Source organism: Ailuropoda melanoleuca, chromosome 15 (genome assembly GCF_002007445.2).
Source record: "Ailuropoda melanoleuca isolate Jingjing chromosome 15, ASM200744v2, whole genome shotgun sequence".
Lineage (NCBI taxonomy): Eukaryota > Metazoa > Chordata > Mammalia > Carnivora > Ursidae > Ailuropoda > Ailuropoda melanoleuca.
Genome location: NC_048232.1, coordinates 63,620,987 through 63,638,031, shown reverse-complemented (window position 1 = coordinate 63,638,031; position 17,045 = coordinate 63,620,987). Strand labels below are relative to the sequence as shown.

At 39.7% G+C, this 17,045-nt stretch overlaps 1 protein-coding gene across 2 annotated transcripts in view; it reads left to right on the top strand.

The window, feature by feature from the left end:
- The first annotated feature begins 292 nt into the window (after positions 1-292).
- EEA1 (early endosome antigen 1) overlaps positions 293-17,045 on the top strand; it is a 117,773-nt gene continuing 101,020 nt past the window's right edge. The window contains exon 1 of one of the 2 annotated variants that reach the window (XM_034643582.1): positions 293-497. In XM_034643582.1, the coding sequence (XP_034499473.1) occupies positions 474-497 (24 nt within the window). In that variant the 5' untranslated portion in view covers positions 293-473. The remainder of the gene's footprint in view (positions 498-17,045) is intronic. The other variant, XM_002928070.4, reaches the window with a different exon arrangement.

Below are 17,045 nucleotides of genomic sequence, written 5' to 3'. Positions count from 1 at the left end.
ACGGCCTCTGACGGAGTGCGGGCGTGCGCTCGGCCGCCGCTGCGTCCCCTTGCCCGCCGGAAGGAGCGGCGGCGCCGGCGTCCTGCCGCCTGTCCGTCACGCAGCCGCCCACGCCGCCGCCGCTTCCGATTGGTCGCAGTTCCGGGCCAGGCCCCTTGAGGCCCCGCCCCTCGCGGATGGACAGGCCGGGAGGGCGTGGCGGCGACGGGCGGGGCCGCCCAGCTGTCAGTTACGGGGGCGGCCCGGCCGGCGGGCGGGCGCTCGCAGGCTACCTCGTCGCTCGCAGGCGCGCGCTCCCTCTCACCGCCTGTGGGAAGTCGGGGCCGCCCGAGCGGCTGTCGCCACCGCCTAGCCCCGACCTCCTCCCCCATCCCTTCCCGACTCAGTCTCTCCCGCTCGCGCACCCCCGAGTAGTGAGTGGTCCCGCGTAGGGTCCGGAGAGTCACCGCGGCGGCCCGGGTGGTGTTTAAACCATGTTTAGGAGGATTTTGCAGAGGGTAAGAGAGTGAAACCGTCTTTCCGGCAGCACGTGAGCTGGAGAGCCGGAGCCCGGGGCTGCGGGCGCCGCAGCCACCGCCGCGCTGAGGAGCCGAGGCGGCGGCGCGGGTGCCGCTCCTTAGCGCGGGCTCCTTCCTTCCCGAGTCCCCGGCGGCCCCGCGCGCCCAGGCCCGACGCCGCGCTCCCGCGCGGGGCTGTCAGTGACACGGGCGGCGGGGTGGGAGGGTGTGGTGCCGGCGCGTTCCTTCCAGCTCCGGGAATGGCAGTGCAAATGGGGAGTTAGTGCCTCCAGCCGGGTGGAGAGCGCCCCGTGGGAGATTGCGGGAGGCTTGCTCAGCCTCTCCACCCTCCCCGCCCACCGCGCCCCCCAACTTTGCACGCACCTGCCACATTTGGCTGCGGTTTTGCAGGGTAATGTGGTGAAACCCGGCCTAGCTCGGGCCCAATCGTGGTACCGACGCTTACTGGCAAAATCAGCTGAGAAGGAAGATATTACTCATTGTTGGAAACTTTTTTCCCCCCAATTAAAAATGCGTTTCGCCCTCTCAGCCCAGTACCTTTTTTGAGCTCTCCAAGAATAAATAAAAGCAGTAAGCTTTATCCAGTGATAGACACTTACTCCTTCACTTTCTGCCAGTGCTATCCCTGTTGGGAAGCTGGGAAAACCTTAAGATAAAAAGACAAGAGCATTGGAAAGCTGTATGTGTATTGTTTAGAAATCAGTTCCTACGATAATAGAGTATCATTTCCTACAAGAGTTGCTGTACTCAAGTTTTTGTTTTGGATAGCCTTTTTTTTTTTCTTCTTCTGGTTTTTCGCCTCCTCCTCCTCCTCCTCCTTTTTTTTTTAACTGATAGGGTGCAACAAAATGTAAGTGATTGAAAAGTTGGGGGCGAACTCGGTTACTGAGGGAGTAGAATAACTAGTTCAAAGGACAAAAGAAATTAGTGAATTTGTAGTATTCAGCCAAGGAATGTGCCAAAGACAGTTGAGTCATCCACTATATGGAAAGGGAGTGTTCTTGGCTCCTGCATAGCTTTGTGAAATGTTCAAGTCATGTGAAACTTGGTCATATATCAGGGGGAGAAATAGTTAACTTTTTTGTCTACCACTTTGTGTTGACATCTGATGATTTTTTGCAGTGGTTTTGTCAGAGTTTTTTAGAATCTTGATAAGCTGATGATTTTGGCAATAGCGAGGGCATGCCCTTTACTCTTGCCGTCAGATCCTGTGTTCAACAGTAAAGACATCTGTGCATGATTTACTTGTTGTACTTGGAGATTTTTCTTCTATCTGACCTGGAGGAACCGATTACCTCATGCCTCAGACTGTTTCTGTCGTAGTTCCAGATCTGAAAATTAGTTTGCCTATGGTTTGCTTTAAAGTTTATAAATAAAATAAAGTGTTTACTGACTTACGAGTAGCTTCTGGTAGGGGCGCCTGGCTGGCTCAGTTGGGGGAATATGCAACTCTTGACCTTGGGGTGATGAGTTGATCCTCACATTGGGTGTAGAGATTACTCAAAACAAAACAAAACAAAAACAAAAAAACCCAAAAAAAAACTTTGAAAAAAGAATAGCTTCTGATTAGATTAATTTTCAGAAATTCGGGATGCTTTCCAATACTCTAGGTTTAATGTTGTTAAGCATTACCATTTTATAAGGACCATTTTTATATAAGACCATGTGTTGGTGCATATACAACTGTTACAGAAGTTTCAATTGAAATTGCAAAATTGGAATTCTGATCATTGCTGAGATGTGATATGGGATCATCACATATGAATAAGTCACTTGACAACTGACTTTCTTAACCAAGGCACTATTGACATGTGTGACTGGATAATTCTTTGTTGTGGGGAGCTATCCTTTTGCATTCTAAGATGTTCAGCAGCATCCCTCTGGCTTCTACTCACTTCATGCCGGTAGCACCCCCTCCCCCCATTCCTTTCCTCTTTTGTGACAACCAAAAATTCATACTTTACCATATGTTTCCTAAGGACAAAATTGCCCCCGACTGAGAACCACTGTGTTAAATGTGTATACTCTTTTATAGAAAAATTTGAATTGTTTCTCACAGTTACTTAACTTTTTTCCCCTGTGTATTTATAGTGAGCATCAGTAAACATCAAGCGTATGCAAGGGACTGGGATAACAGTTAACTAACAAGGTATAGGTCCTCCCTTTAAAACTCACAGCCAGGTAGGGGAAGTGGACATATGAAAGTAATTATAATGCTCTGTAATAGAAGAATGTAGAGTGCCCTGCGTGCTACTCTGAGGGTGTTGGGACCATCAGGACAAGCTTCTGGTAGGAGGTCATATTCGCAGCTCCAAAGAAGGAAGAGCCTGTCAGGCAGAGGGAGCAGCAAATACCAAGGCATGAAGTCATGAAAGGGGTTGGTGAACAATTAAGTTTAGGATGTGAAATGATGTGCAGGGATTGGTGGGAGATGAAGCTGCAGGGGTAGCTACAGACTAGATCCCTAGAGGATCTGGAGTCCCTTCAGAGGAGTTCAGCTTTTATCTTGCAGATGGGTCAGTGTTAAATCTCAGCATTTAATAGGGACATTTTGATAAAAGCCTTAAAGAAATCTGGTGATTTGTATTATTAGCTTAGAACCTACAATATATATTTTATTAAGTCCACAGGTAGTATTTACTAACAAGTATAACTAGAATCTTTACATTATGTAACATGGTAACCATTTTATTTTACCCCACCCTGATAATCTTATTTCTCAGCAGAGGTAATAAGATACAAGATTAAGATGAAAGTTGCTAATTTAGAGATTCGTTTGAAATGGTCTCCATGCTTTGAAATTATATTGTATTTCCTTAACATTCTGTTTTTAGATGACCTTTTCCTTTTAACTTGTTATTTCTTCTGAATAGTGTCCTTTAAAAAGCATTTTTGAAAGAAGATACAGACAATGTGCTTACAATGAGTTGTAATTCAGAGTATTTGAACATCACCAGTAAGGTCCCAAGGGTACTTTACAGAAAATTTGTTTCTGGTTTTTCGCCTCCTCCTTTTTCTTTTTTTCCATTAGCTTACTAAAAGTTGTCTCTCTGAGGCTTGAAAGGGTCTGAATTAGAAAAAAAAATTTAAGGTAGCTCCAGTATATATGTATTGACTATTTTGCTTAATGGTCCTTTGAAGAGAACCATGAATTTCAAGTGTTTGATGTCCATGGGGTGTCTGGCTGGCTCTTCCTGGAGCATGTGACTCTTGATCTCAGGTTTTAGTTTCCAGCCCCACATTGCATGTGGAGATTACTTAAAAATAAAATCTTTAAAAGAAGAACAAATAAAGCGCTTGATGACCAGACAGAATAGGTGATCGGTATTTAGTACTTCAGGCAGTTCGTAAACTTTATTGCTATTTATTTCTTAAGAAATTTACTGTGATTTAGTGTATTAGATTTCCTTTCACTGGTATGTATCAATAACATTGCAAAAAAATGGATTTAATTATTCTAGAATTGTAGAAATAAAAGGCTTTTTTAATGGTCAGCAGGTCTGATTTTAAAAATGAGGAAGTAAAAACAGATTAACTGATTTATCGAAGGCAACACAGTAGATGTCAAAACTGAGACAAAAGCCAAATTTTCCCAGCACAATCCGTTTCCCTTTTTCTGGCACCTTGTTGCCCTTTCCCCCACTACTCGAATTGATATGGTTAGCACTGTGCTATTCACTGTGGAAGATATGGAGAAAACATGAGACCTAACTTCTTCCTCAAGGATATGATTAAGTGCCAAGGAAAATGATACAGACAATGAAGGCTGTAGTAGTACAGAGGAGGAAAGATCAGAACCTGCCTGTGTGAGAAGGGACATCTTGCAGAAAATGAACATGAGATGGGGTTTTAAAGAATGTGTGTGTTTAGGAGAGGTCTTGGAGAGGAAAGTGTCTTTTTAGGAAGAAGTAACAGTATAAGCAAAGATGCAGAGATGGGAATAATTTCAATCTTCCTGCCCTTCCTTTGCATATAGCCTTTTAATAAACAGATTATTTATGACACTTGCAATGTGCTAGAAACTGGGGATACAGCAATGAATAAGATACAATCCTTACCCTCAAGTAGCTTAAACCAAGTGACTATTAGAGATAAGAGATAGTTTAGAGCAGAAAGAAATTGAGAGACATTTACAAAGATAATGTGGCACCCCGTTGTGGACATTCTTGATTGTCTAGCTCAGACCTCTTCTACGCAAATGTGATTTTCATACATAATTTAAAGTCTGTCTCTCTCAAATAAATAAATAAATCTTTAAAAACAACTAAAAAAGGGGGGGGCACTTGAGTGGCTCAGTCTGTTAAGCATCCAGCTCTGGTTTCTGCTCAGGTCATGATCTCAGAGTCCTGGGTCCCCCTGTGCTGGGCTCTGTGCTCAGTGGGGAGTCTGCTTGGGATTCTCTCTCTTCCTCTTCCTCTCCCCCTGTTTGCGAGCTCTCTCTCAAATAAATAAATCTTTACAAAAAATAAAGTTTCTAGTAGCCACATTTAAAGTAAAAAGAGGTGAAATTAATTTTTAAAATATATTTCTTTTGGCCCAATATATTTAAAATATTTAACAAGTAATCAGTATAAAATTATTAATTAGATATCTTACATTCCTTTTTTTTTTTAAGTCTTTGAAATCTTACTCAAATCTTACTTTGAAATATATTTTGCATGAGCAGCATGTCTCAATTTGGACTAACTTTATTTCAGCTGTTCTACAACCCCATGTCGCTAATGGCTATTGTATTGGATGGTGCAGGTCTAATTGAATTCATAAATAACTTTTAACTTTTTATTTGGAACTAGTTTCAAACTTATAAAAAGTTGCAAGAATAAAATAATACAAGGGACAGTTCTTACTTCTTTCTTCTCTTGCTCTCTGTGTGTGTCATTTTTTTCTTTTTTCTGATTCATTTAAAGATCAGTTATGGTCTTTTACCTCTGAATACTTCAGTGAAGAATAGGTATATTCATTTACATAACTGCAGTATAGTGGTCAACTTAATAAATTTATATTGGTTCAGTTACGATCTATAATTCCAGTTTTGTCAGTTGATCTGATAATGCCCTTTGTAATATTGCCCCCTTACCAGTTTAGGGTCTAGTTAGATTAGGTATTATATTTAGTTATTATATTGGTATAGCCTCTTTTCATCAAACATGTCTTTGTGTTTATGAAGAATACAGATCCTCTTCTTTTTTTATCCCCCTACACTGTTCTTCATGTTATGTTTACCTGATATTTTCTTATGATTAGATTGAGATGATGCGTTCTGGGCCAGAATGTTGCCTAGAAGATGTGTCCTTCTCAGGTTATCCCATCTGGAGGCCCATGATGCCTTTCTGTCCTTCATAGGTGCTGCTAGTTTTGATTATCCTGTCAAAGGTCAAGGTGTAGCCCAATTTTTTGACTATATAATATTATTTTTTCTTCTTTTTGCAGTTAATAGACATCTATTTTTAAGACCATGCAAATATCTTGCTCCTTATCAAAAATTTCCCCTAAATTTAGCATTCATTGTTCATTCTTGCCTGATCTAGTCTTCACCATAATGACGGCAAAATGATGATTTTTCCCATTTCAGCATTCCCTTCACCTTTACAAGTTGGTTATTGGCTTTCCTGTTCTTCCTTCCTTCTTTCTCTTTCCTCCTTCTCAGCTTTTTTTTTTCTTTCCTACTGGTATGGGCTCATAATTTCAGTTTTTAAAAATGGTTTATAACTCATCACTGTACTTAATTATTTTGGTGGTCAAACTCTGTCAGATTTGAACAGCAGGAGCCCCTTTCATGTTGTTTTGACATGGTTCTAGAATTTTTTTTTTAAAGCTCTTCCTTGCTTTCTGGCATAACAGTGTATTCTAAGCTCATCCATTACTTTTTTTCCAGCCCTGAAATTGGCCATAGGAATAGGGCTCTCTGAGGAGCCCTAATTTTTTTAGTGGGGAATGGCATTAGAAACCCAGTTCTGGGTGGCTTTCCTTCTCATTTATTTCAGCAGACAAATCTGACGTTTTGAACTTTATTCTGTAGGCATTAGGAAATCAATAAGATTTTATTAAACAGTGAAATACATTTGGTATGTAGCAGAGGCAGAATTTTTCTCTGCCTTCTTTGGGTGTCTGGCTGGGCCTAAGAATTAAACTGACATAAGGCAGATTAACAGGAGAAAAGGATACAAATTTTATTCAATTTTTACATATACATGGGCAGCTTCACAAGAGAATGAGGACCCAAATAAGTGACCAGAACAGGTGTTTATACCTTTCAGACAAAGAAACAATGCATTTGTGAAGAATTGACAAGACAGAGGGATTTGGTTTAGGGGTAGTAAATGGTGAAGAAGTAGCCAAGAAGATAAGGGTTAGTTTAACAAGGTTTGTTTATACACATTTCTCAGCCCCAAATTCTCTGTCTCTGGTGATGAGAATGTCTTTTTTCCTCCTGGCACAGTGAGGGTGCCTTTCACATGAGAGTTTTATCTCCTGCTTTCAGGAAGAAAAGAGGGTCAGAGTGTTCTTGTGTACCTGCTGTTTTAGTGGCTTTAATTAAAAGTAATCAGTGTGCCAAAGTGGCATATTTTGGGGTGACATCTTGGTTTTCTTCAGGCACAAAGTAGGAGTTAATAATGTTTATTGAATGAGTATTGAAAGGAATGTTTTAGGAAGATTAATTTGTCAGTGTTGCATGTGATATGTTAAAACCATAGGGGAGTCTAGGCAGAGATCAGATAGGAGAGATTTTAATATTTTTGGCACTAAGAAATTATGATTTGCATTAGAGTGATGACAATGTGAGCAGAAAAAAGCATGATGAATAGGGAAGAAAACTTTTTTTTTTAAAAAAAAGATTCATTTGGGGCGCCTGGGTGGCGCAATTGTTAAGCGTCTGCCTTCGGCTCAGGGCGTGATCCCGGCGTGCAGGGATCGAGCCCCACGTCAGGCTTCTCCACTAGGAGCCTGCTTCTTCCTCTCCCATTCCCCCTGCTTGTGTTCCCTCTCTCGCTGGCTGTCTCTCTCTGTCTAATAAATAAATAAATCTTAAAAAAAAAAAAAAAGATTCATTTGAGAGAGCGCATGCGAGCGTGTGCATGCGAGCATGGGGAGGGACTGAGGGAGAGGAAGAGAAATCCTCAAGCTGACTCCATGCTGGGTGAGGAGCCTGACCTGGGGTTCCATCTCATGACCCTGAGATCATGACCTGAGCCCAGATCAAGAGTCGGACACTCAACTGACTGAACTGCCCAGACTCCCGGGGAAGACCTTTTGAGCATATCTGTTCTTCAGATGTCTAGTATGGGCCCACTGTGTGCTGTGGACACACTGATGAGTAAAAGAGACATGAACTCCTGTGGAGCTTAGTGAAAGAGGAACTGTTGAAAGAATCCCATAGCTTTTTCATCACATGGATGAGTCTTAGGAAGGAAAAGCACAGGGAGCCCCAAGAGCATACAGCAAGAGGGTCCTGATCCAAACTGAGATGTTGGGGAAGTTTTCCCAAATTGGTTACACATTTAAGTTTGATGCAGTTACTACTATTTATTAAACAAAATTTAAAAAGTGGAATTATTTTCTCTCTGTGTAGATTTCTTTTTAGTGTGTTAAGAATAGAGATTGAGATCTAAAAGAACCAGTGCTAGAACTGAGTTTTCTCTTCTTATCCTGGTGGTCTTTTGCTTGTGCTAAAGAGACCATGTGAATTGTGGTTAACGCGCTGAACTCTGGGGCCAGATTGCCTGGGGTGATATTTGTATCCCATTCACTAGCTGAGTAGCTTTGAGCAAGTTTCTAGATTCTCTGTGTCTCCTTAAAATGGTCATAATAATAGTATCTGTCTCATAGAACTGTTGTAAGGACTAACTGAATTAGTATATGTAAAGGTCTTTGACTGTATCTGGCGCATAGCTCTCTGTAAATGTTAGCTGATGCTAATGTTGGTATTTTGTTATTATTATTATTATTATACACTCCAAATTTCTTCAAGGGACACTTTTCTTATCCCCCCCCCCTTTTTTTAATCCTGTGGGTGTGTAAACATTCATCATACTTTTGGGCATTTATTCTGTTCTAATTACTTTGCTGGGTTTGGGGATTAAAAACTCTTAAGGAATTTTAATGGGGGAAACAGATACTTAAATAATTACAGAGTAATGTGATAAGTGTTAATACATACACAGAGGAAGAGTTTGTGAGCACAAAAGAAGTAACTAATCCTGTGAGGGAAGGGTTGGGTGGAGACAAGGAATGGAGATTGTTGAAGGCCTTGCAGAGGCTAGAAGTGATAGGCAAAGAGGAGCAAGGGAGAGAAGCCATCTTTAGAGACAGGGACCAAGCAAATGCAAGAGCATGAAGCAGCCTAGCCCAGCATTATGGGAGTTGTGAGTTTTTCTGTAGGTGGATGGGGGTCGTTGTAAGAGATGAGACTGTCAAGGGTTTTGGACTTTATACTATAGACAATAAGGAGCCATGGAAAGTTTTTAAATGATCAAATTTGTAATAAGGAAAACCCTCCAAAAATATTTTTCCTAGGTAATCTTTATAGAAAGTAAATTGGGTAAATCACTTATCTGTCTAAAATACGTTGGTAACTAATCAGCGCCCGTAGGAGACTCTTTACCTTGGCACACAAGGCCCATAATGCTCTGGTTCTTTTATACGATTTCAGGCTCATCTCTACCTACCTCTGCACATGGCCTTGACCTTGCCGTTCTCACTAATTGTCTTTCTCACAACTTACCCTGTTCTCTCATCCCTTCATACCTCTGTAGAAGCGCTTTATTCTGCTCAGATTGGCCTACCATCACTTGTAGACATTGCTCAGTTCAAGTGACACTGGGAGGTTTTTTTTTTTTTTTAAGATTTTATTTCTTTATTTGACAGAGAGAGACAGCCAGCGAGAGAGGGAACACAAGCAGGGGGAGTGGGAGAGGAAGAAGCAGGCTCCTAGTGGAGAAGCCTGATGTGGGGCTCGATCCCAGAACGCCAGGACCACACCCTGAGCCGAAGGCAGATGCTTAACGACTGCACCACCCAGGCGCCCCGACACTGGGAGTTATTTGCTTACTTTTTTTTTTCTTCCTTCTAATCCCCAAACATCCCATACTAATTAGTAGAACAGGCTTTTCGTATTAGACCATCATTTAAGCTCTGGGCTCCTCCACTCATGAAGGTAAGATCTTGTACAAAATTTCAAGTTCTGGCTCTGTTAGGGGAGAGACTGGCTAGAAAGTAGTAACTTTTTAGTTCTAAAATTGTTGCACATTCGAATCATTTGGAATTCTTAAAAAAAAAAAAGATTCCAAAGTCCCTCCATTGTATCAGAATTTCTGGATCTGTAGTTTTCAGTTCAGGAGATGATGAAAGCTTCAATTTAGACAATGGCTTTAGGGATAGAGAAAGAATGATTTTCAAGAAAATTAAGGTGTAAAACTGATACGGCTTCTTGTGAGTAGTTTGGGTAGCTAAGAGGATAGTGGAATGGACTAAGGTAAAGAATAGAGGAGGAAGAAGAGTAGATTTGGGGAGGAAGATGAATGTGAAATAGAGGTGTGACCATCCCAGTGGAGCCATTCATAAGGCAAGTGAAAATATAGGTCCAGCACTCAGGAGACAAGTGGAGGCAAGTATTAGATATGTACAAATACATATCTTGAAGAGAAGTCAAGTAAGTACTGAAAAGTGTCCACTGAATGGAACAGTTGAGTCATACCTAGTTCAGTTTCAGGAGAATCATAGGGACAAATTGGGAAGTAAGGGAGTAGAATCAGAGAGCACAGACTACTTTCTGAGGAATATGGAGTAGGGGAAGCAGAAACTAATTACATTTTAAATGCATAAATGAAATTTGTCGTCCTTGGACAAAGTTCTAATAAATGATTTTTATTTTCAAGGATTATAAACTTCCTCAGATCAGTTTAAGTTGAAAGGAGGGATTTATTGGAAAGTTTCAAAGTGATCCACAAAGAAGAATTTCTATACAGTTAGTCCTCAACGATAATGGTGTCAGGGATCTCTTTGTCTTATTCTTTCATGGACCACTGGCATCTGGTCTCGCTGTCTCCGTGTCCACCTCCTTGTTGCTGTTTACTCAGTGTTTTCAAAACCCCAAATGGTCTTCTGACCACTCGATTCTATGTACTTTTCACCTTAGCTTTGTGTAGTCAACTGACCCAATGTGTCAATTCCCCAAATCCAAGAGAAGACTTTAAAATATCCTCTGCATCTTTTTTTATTGGGTCATGCATAGGTCTCTGGCTGGCCAAAGGTGTTCATTGATAGTTTAGTCAACTGAGGTTGGAAGTGGAGTGTGGTCATGTAATACTTAGGACTACTCCTTCTAGGAGATGTGGTACCACGAAACACAATTTACACATCCTTCTTCTAGAAATGAGCTTTACCATGGCTCTGAAATGGTGATAATATTTATCATTAAGTTCATTTGGTTTTAGGAATAAAGGATCCATCAGGTTAGCTCAAAAATAGCATAGTGGTTATAAGGATGCACTCGGCAGTAAGAAAAATGGAATTTCATGGAAATTCAAAATCAAATATTTAATATGGGGCTGAGCCTCTCAGACATTTTACTGGAAGGCTTTGAAGGCTCCAAGGTAGTGCTATTAGGGACTTTATTACAGGGCTTTATAATTTTCACTGTAGAGTTGAGCTGTTAAAGAACTTAGTGACTCTTAAGGTATCTGTGTCCCCTGTATCTGTATGCTTGTGTTTCTGCTCTCAGCTAATTTTCTTACCTTCTATTATAAGTTTTTTCTTCATGGCTTCTGCACGCTCAGGGTCTATGGTCTTTTGAAACTTTGGTTTGGTTATAGCTTTGATTTGCTGAGGTCTTTGATGTATTCTTACTCTACTTCATGACTACACTATTTATCTGTTTAGTGCCAGTTTGTGTGGCTAATTAATCATTTCTCTTTATAGTTTGCAATTCAAAGGCCTAAGTGGGGAATTCAGCAGTAGTTCGTTCTTGGCTTTGGGTACTTTTTTTTTTTTCTTTTTTCTTTTTTGCCCTGGGCCATGTTATTGGCTGCTAGCTAGCTTGTAAATATCTGCTGTTTGGTCCAGGTGATCACATCTTTGGTCAATTGGCAATAGACACAGGGTCATATAACCTGGCTGTTTTGGACTATGTTCTCAACATGGGCTGTGGTAGGATAGCTTACTTTAGGATGGAAGCATGGCTATTGCCTGCATTATGATTGGTTGACATATTGAATACAAGAACGTCAATAATTTAGTTGCATTGACATCTGTTTAAGTGTTGCATAGACTATAGTAGTAGTGGAAATTTAACCACTCTTCCCCCCCTCATGTCAGTCTTTAATATCAGACTGTGGCTAAATTGTACATAACTATGCTATTATAAAAGTTTTTAGAGTCTTAGTGATGCTTTATTTGGACTTCAGGTAATATTTGGAAAATGTTTTAGGAATTTCTGTCTTTATACAGTGCTATGTCAAAATGATTGTCATGTGGGGTGGATTAAGTGGTAAATCATATGGAGTTAGATATCTGATAAGGAAGTGTGAATTTATTTTGTTCTGTGAGACATTTATTTTTTGATATAATCTCGTATCTCTTTGCAACTTTAAAATATTTTAAGCAATAATATAGCTTTAAAAATAAAAATATTTGAAAATAATTAAATAATATGTTTCTGGTTATAAAAATAAGCCATGTATATCATAGAAATTTGAGTAGATCAGAAAAGGAAAATTGAGAAGTACAGGGCTGTAGTATAGTGGATGCTTTAACATTAAGAGCACAAGCTTTGAAGTCAGATCCAATCCCAGCTTTGTGATAACATTTGTAATCTTAGCTAACAACTTATTTAAGTTCTTTAACCATATTTTTCCCCCCTTGGCTCCATGGGAGCAGTCCCTTTGACTTTATTCAAAGGATGTTATAAGCATTAAATGACATAATGTAGACACAGTGCTTGGCTTCATGCCTGTCATACAGATTATATGTTAGCTATTATTGTTAATAGAAAGATAGAATACTTAATTTAGCCAGACTACCAATTGACATTTCTTTAGCTAGTATAAAACTCAAGTTTCTTATGTTCATGATTTTGAAAATGCAAATGATCCAGAAGAAGTCGGTATTGAGCTTTAAAATAAGATTTATGCCTCAGGGTTATTTGGATTTTATTAAGTTTTTGAGTATAAAGTCACCAGAGCAAGTAGAAAAATCACTGAATTTGGAAGCAAGAGACTTGAGTTCATGTTCTTAGGCAAATCATTGAGTTTTTCTTGGCTTCACTTTTCTTCTCTATCCAGTGAGCACACCACTTAGGTGATTTCTAAAGTGCTATTAGGGTAAAACTGTTATTTGAAAACCAAGAAAGTACCAAGATTTTGAGTCTGCAGATCATTTGCTACCCTAAAGTAGCATTTTAAATGCTACAAGTGCAAATAACTTTTCCCCTGTTTTCTAGCATCTTTGCTGAGAAAAAAACTGTCTTCAGGAAGCAAGGATTCAGTGATAAAATACTATAACTCATGTAAGATGACAATCACAGCACCTGCCATCCATGTAGTAGGTTCCAGAAGATACTAGGTCTCCTCCTTCTCTACTGAGATATCCCCTCCCTGCCCCGGTGTATAGCCCTTTATGAGTATCTCAAATGCAAGTAAGGTACATTTGTTACAGTGGATGGATGCTTTGATGGGGCACTTAGATCTTCCTTCAGGACAGAGACGGATTACCCTAGCTGCCTAGAGTCTTGGCTGCTGATGGCTCATAGCTGTGTCCCTCTCTGGGAGTTGCCCTAATAGAAGCTTCCTCACCCAAGATTATGTCCCTTTCCTGGAAGGAGCCTCATTACTGGCTGATGGGGGGAATACAAAGAATCATAATCTTGCCTTGATTTGGCACTTCTGTGAAGGGCCTTCGGCTTCAGGACTCTTGGTAGGATTAGCTGAGGCTGCTGTTGCAACTGTGCTACTGATCTGTACTGTTTATCTTCTCCCTCTGCCCAGTCATGCTTCCCCTGTGCCCACACAGGTGTTCTTGAGAGCACTCCCCAGTAAACCTGCTTGCAGATTTCACAGTTTGTTTCCTTGGGAACTCGAATTACAAGTCATTTGCTATTTGGATAGTCTTTCTTAGGGATTTTTGTATTGTAAAAGATGATTATATTCAGGATGGATTTTAATTTTATGAACTTGGTGTTTTACTTCTTTGAAACTGGTATTGTACATATCTCTTGTAACAGGAGTCCATAGCCAGTAGATTAGAATTTCTATTAGATTCTGAAGTACTGTGTAAGACCATTTGCTGGGATTTTGAGCATGGCCCAGTGATGCTGTGTTCAGGAAGTTTTATTATCAGCACCATTCCCAGTTCTCTCGAGAGATTTTAAGACTTAAAAAATGAAAAGTGGCTTCTTCTCAAAACTAGAGTATGAACTCTTATTTTGGTATATTTTTGTGTCTGGCTATCCATATTTGTTGAATCAAAACACATGATACTAGGGGCACCTGGGTGGCTTAGTCGGTTAAGAGTCTGCCTTCTATTCAGGTCATGATCCTGGGGTCCTGGGTCGTAGTCCCACATTGGGCTCCCTGCTCAGTGGGGAGTCTTCTTCTCCCTCTCCCTCTACCCCTCCCCCCTGCTCTCATGCTTTCTCTCTCTAGCTCTTGCTCTCAAATAAATAAAATCTTAAAAAAAATACTCTAAATCTGCTTCAAGTATGTAGCTCAATTTTAATTGTTGATATTTAATTATGTGTTAGATACTTTTTTAAATATTTATTTATTTGTCAGAGAGAAGGGGAGAGAGAGAGCAAGAGAGCAAGAACATACAAGCAGGGGGAGCTACAGGCAGAAGGAGAAGCAGGCTCCCCGATGAGCAAGGAGCCCGATGTGGGACTCGATCCCAGGACCCTGGGATCATGACCTGAGCCAAAGGCAGATGCTTAAACCAACTGAGCCACCCAGGCTTCCTATGTTAGATATTTTTAAAATATGTTAAATATTAAAAGAATTTTCACTCTTTTACTTAATATTGACTTAATTGTGTGATGTCTACAAACCGAATTTAGTTAGTAATAACTTATCTACAATTTTAATAATCTCAATTTCTTACTGACTTGGGTGCCTTTTTCTTTTCTTTTTTTTTTTTTTTGACTTGACTTCTTTTGAGAGGTAAATTACTTTCATGTAACCATTAATAACTGGTGAAAGTTTTAGAGTTTTGAAAATGTCCATAAGGAAACAAAGTATATATAGAGGTTGGAAATATAATTGACTGTTTCTATGGACATGCTTTTAAGTTAGCCAGTTTAGGACCCAGATGAATCATGGCAAGGATCCCTGTAATTTATCATTGAAGAAATTGAGATTAGAGAAATTAAATGTCTTGATGGGTATCAGTAGCCAAGAAATATTTTGGTTAGTAGAAAGAATATTGAATTGGGATCTGGGAAACCTAAGTTTTAATTGCAACTTTACCATTGCAGAGTGATGTCAGGTAAGCCAGTTATACTTTCTAGGGCTTAGTTTCATCATCTGTGAAGTGATACAATTGGAACATACTTTCTGAGATGCTCTCCAACTTTTAAAATTTGATTCAAGTCTTAATGTTATGAGTGACTATTATTTATAGTATATCTATCAAATGCTAGGCACTGGTTTAAACATTTTAAATGACGTAGTGAAGAAAAGGGCCATATGCTCCCCAACGTTCATAGCAGCATTGTCCACAATAGCTAAAGTGTGGAAGGAGCCGAGATGCCCTTTAATAGATGACTGGGTTAAGAAGATGTGGTCCATATATACAATGGAATATTACTCAGCCATCAGAAAGAACGATTACACAACATTTGCAGCAACATGGATGGGATTGGAGGAGATTATGCTAAGTGAAATAAGTCAAGCAGGGAAAGACGATTATCATATGGTTTCACTCATTTATGGAACATAAGAAATAGGAAGATTGGTAGGAGAAGGAAGGGAAGAATGAAGGGGGGTTAAACAGAAGGGGGAATGAACCATGAGAGACTGTGGACTCTGGGAAACAAACTGAGGGCTTCAGAGGGGAGGGGGTGGGGGATTGGGATAGGACAGTGATGGGTAGTAAGGAGGGCACATATTGCATGATGCACTGGTTTGTTATATGCAAATACTGAATCATGGAACATTACATCAAAAACTAAGGATATACTGTATGGTGACTAACATAACAAAATAAAAACTTATAAAAAATAAATGTATAATTTTGTTTAATCCTTACCACAGTGCCATGAGGCTGACATTATTAGTTCCACTTTACAAATGGGAATTTGGGCTTAGAGAAGTTAAATAAATCTACAGAGCTTCTAAGTGTGTAAACTGAAAGTTGAGTGCAGGTCTTTGTGACTCCAACTTCTATATTCTGAATCACTCTTCCTAGATTTAGGTGGGCTTTTGTTTTTGGAACACTTGACAAGACCCTGTTGAAAACAAAGCCAGTTGCATTCGGTAGTAATATGCTTTTGACTCCCTTCTCTGCCACAGTGTAGTATTGGGTGTCAGTAGGTTAACAGGAAAGACTTAGGATGCAAAAGTATGATGTGCCCTTGAGAAATTTTGGAGAGTGTTGGAATTAGATGCAACAGGGGGCATAGCTTCTTAGAAGCCACCTGGAAAGACAAATTGAATAGGGATTGCCCTCCATTTGGCATCAATAATTTAACAACATAGGTAGCTGTATTTGCTTGCTCACTAAAGTTGTAAGATGGCTCTAGGTTTAGGTGGAATTGCTCATATTTCAGAAAATAGGAATTGTTCTCAGTTGAAAGCTGATATAAATGAGTAAGAGTTAAATGTGGTATATTGGCAAAGAAGCTTACTGTTTAAAAATATATATATTTATTTTAAGTAACCCTACCCAATGTGGGGCTTGAATTAGGACCCGGAGATCAAGAGTTGCACACTACCTATTGTGCCAGCCAGGTGTTCCAAGAAGCTTATTATTATTGTATATGGTTGTATGATGGATAGAGAAGCATCTGTGGAGTTACTTGGTACCATAAGTTTTCTAGGTCATATTATTGCAAAAATCTGAGTAACCCTTCTACTTCAGGATTTAATATGGGTCAAGATATATTCAACTTTAAGAAGGCAGAGAAATAAGAAGGAACTCTGAAGACAAAAAAAAAAGTAATTAGCAAAAATGAATTATAAGACAAGTTTAAAGGTGGTAGAATTATAATGGAGATTAGAATGAAGAGTATTAGTGACCATTTTCAAGGTTGAAGGTTTAGAGCAAGCAGGAAGGACTTAAGAAACAAATTTTATATGACGTTTGAGGCTGACAGCCAGGAGTTAGAATTAGGAGTACAGAAGGTATAAAATGAAAAGAGGAAGGTCCCTTCCCCAGTCATCATCGCTGATAGTTTGTTTTTCCACAATTTTCTGATGAATATATCCATTAATATTATCCAAATATGATCATTCTTCATGTGAGTTTGAATTTTTTCACTTAGTATAGTTTGGAGATCTTCACCACTTTCAGAACTACTTTTTTTTTTTTTTTTTTTTTTTT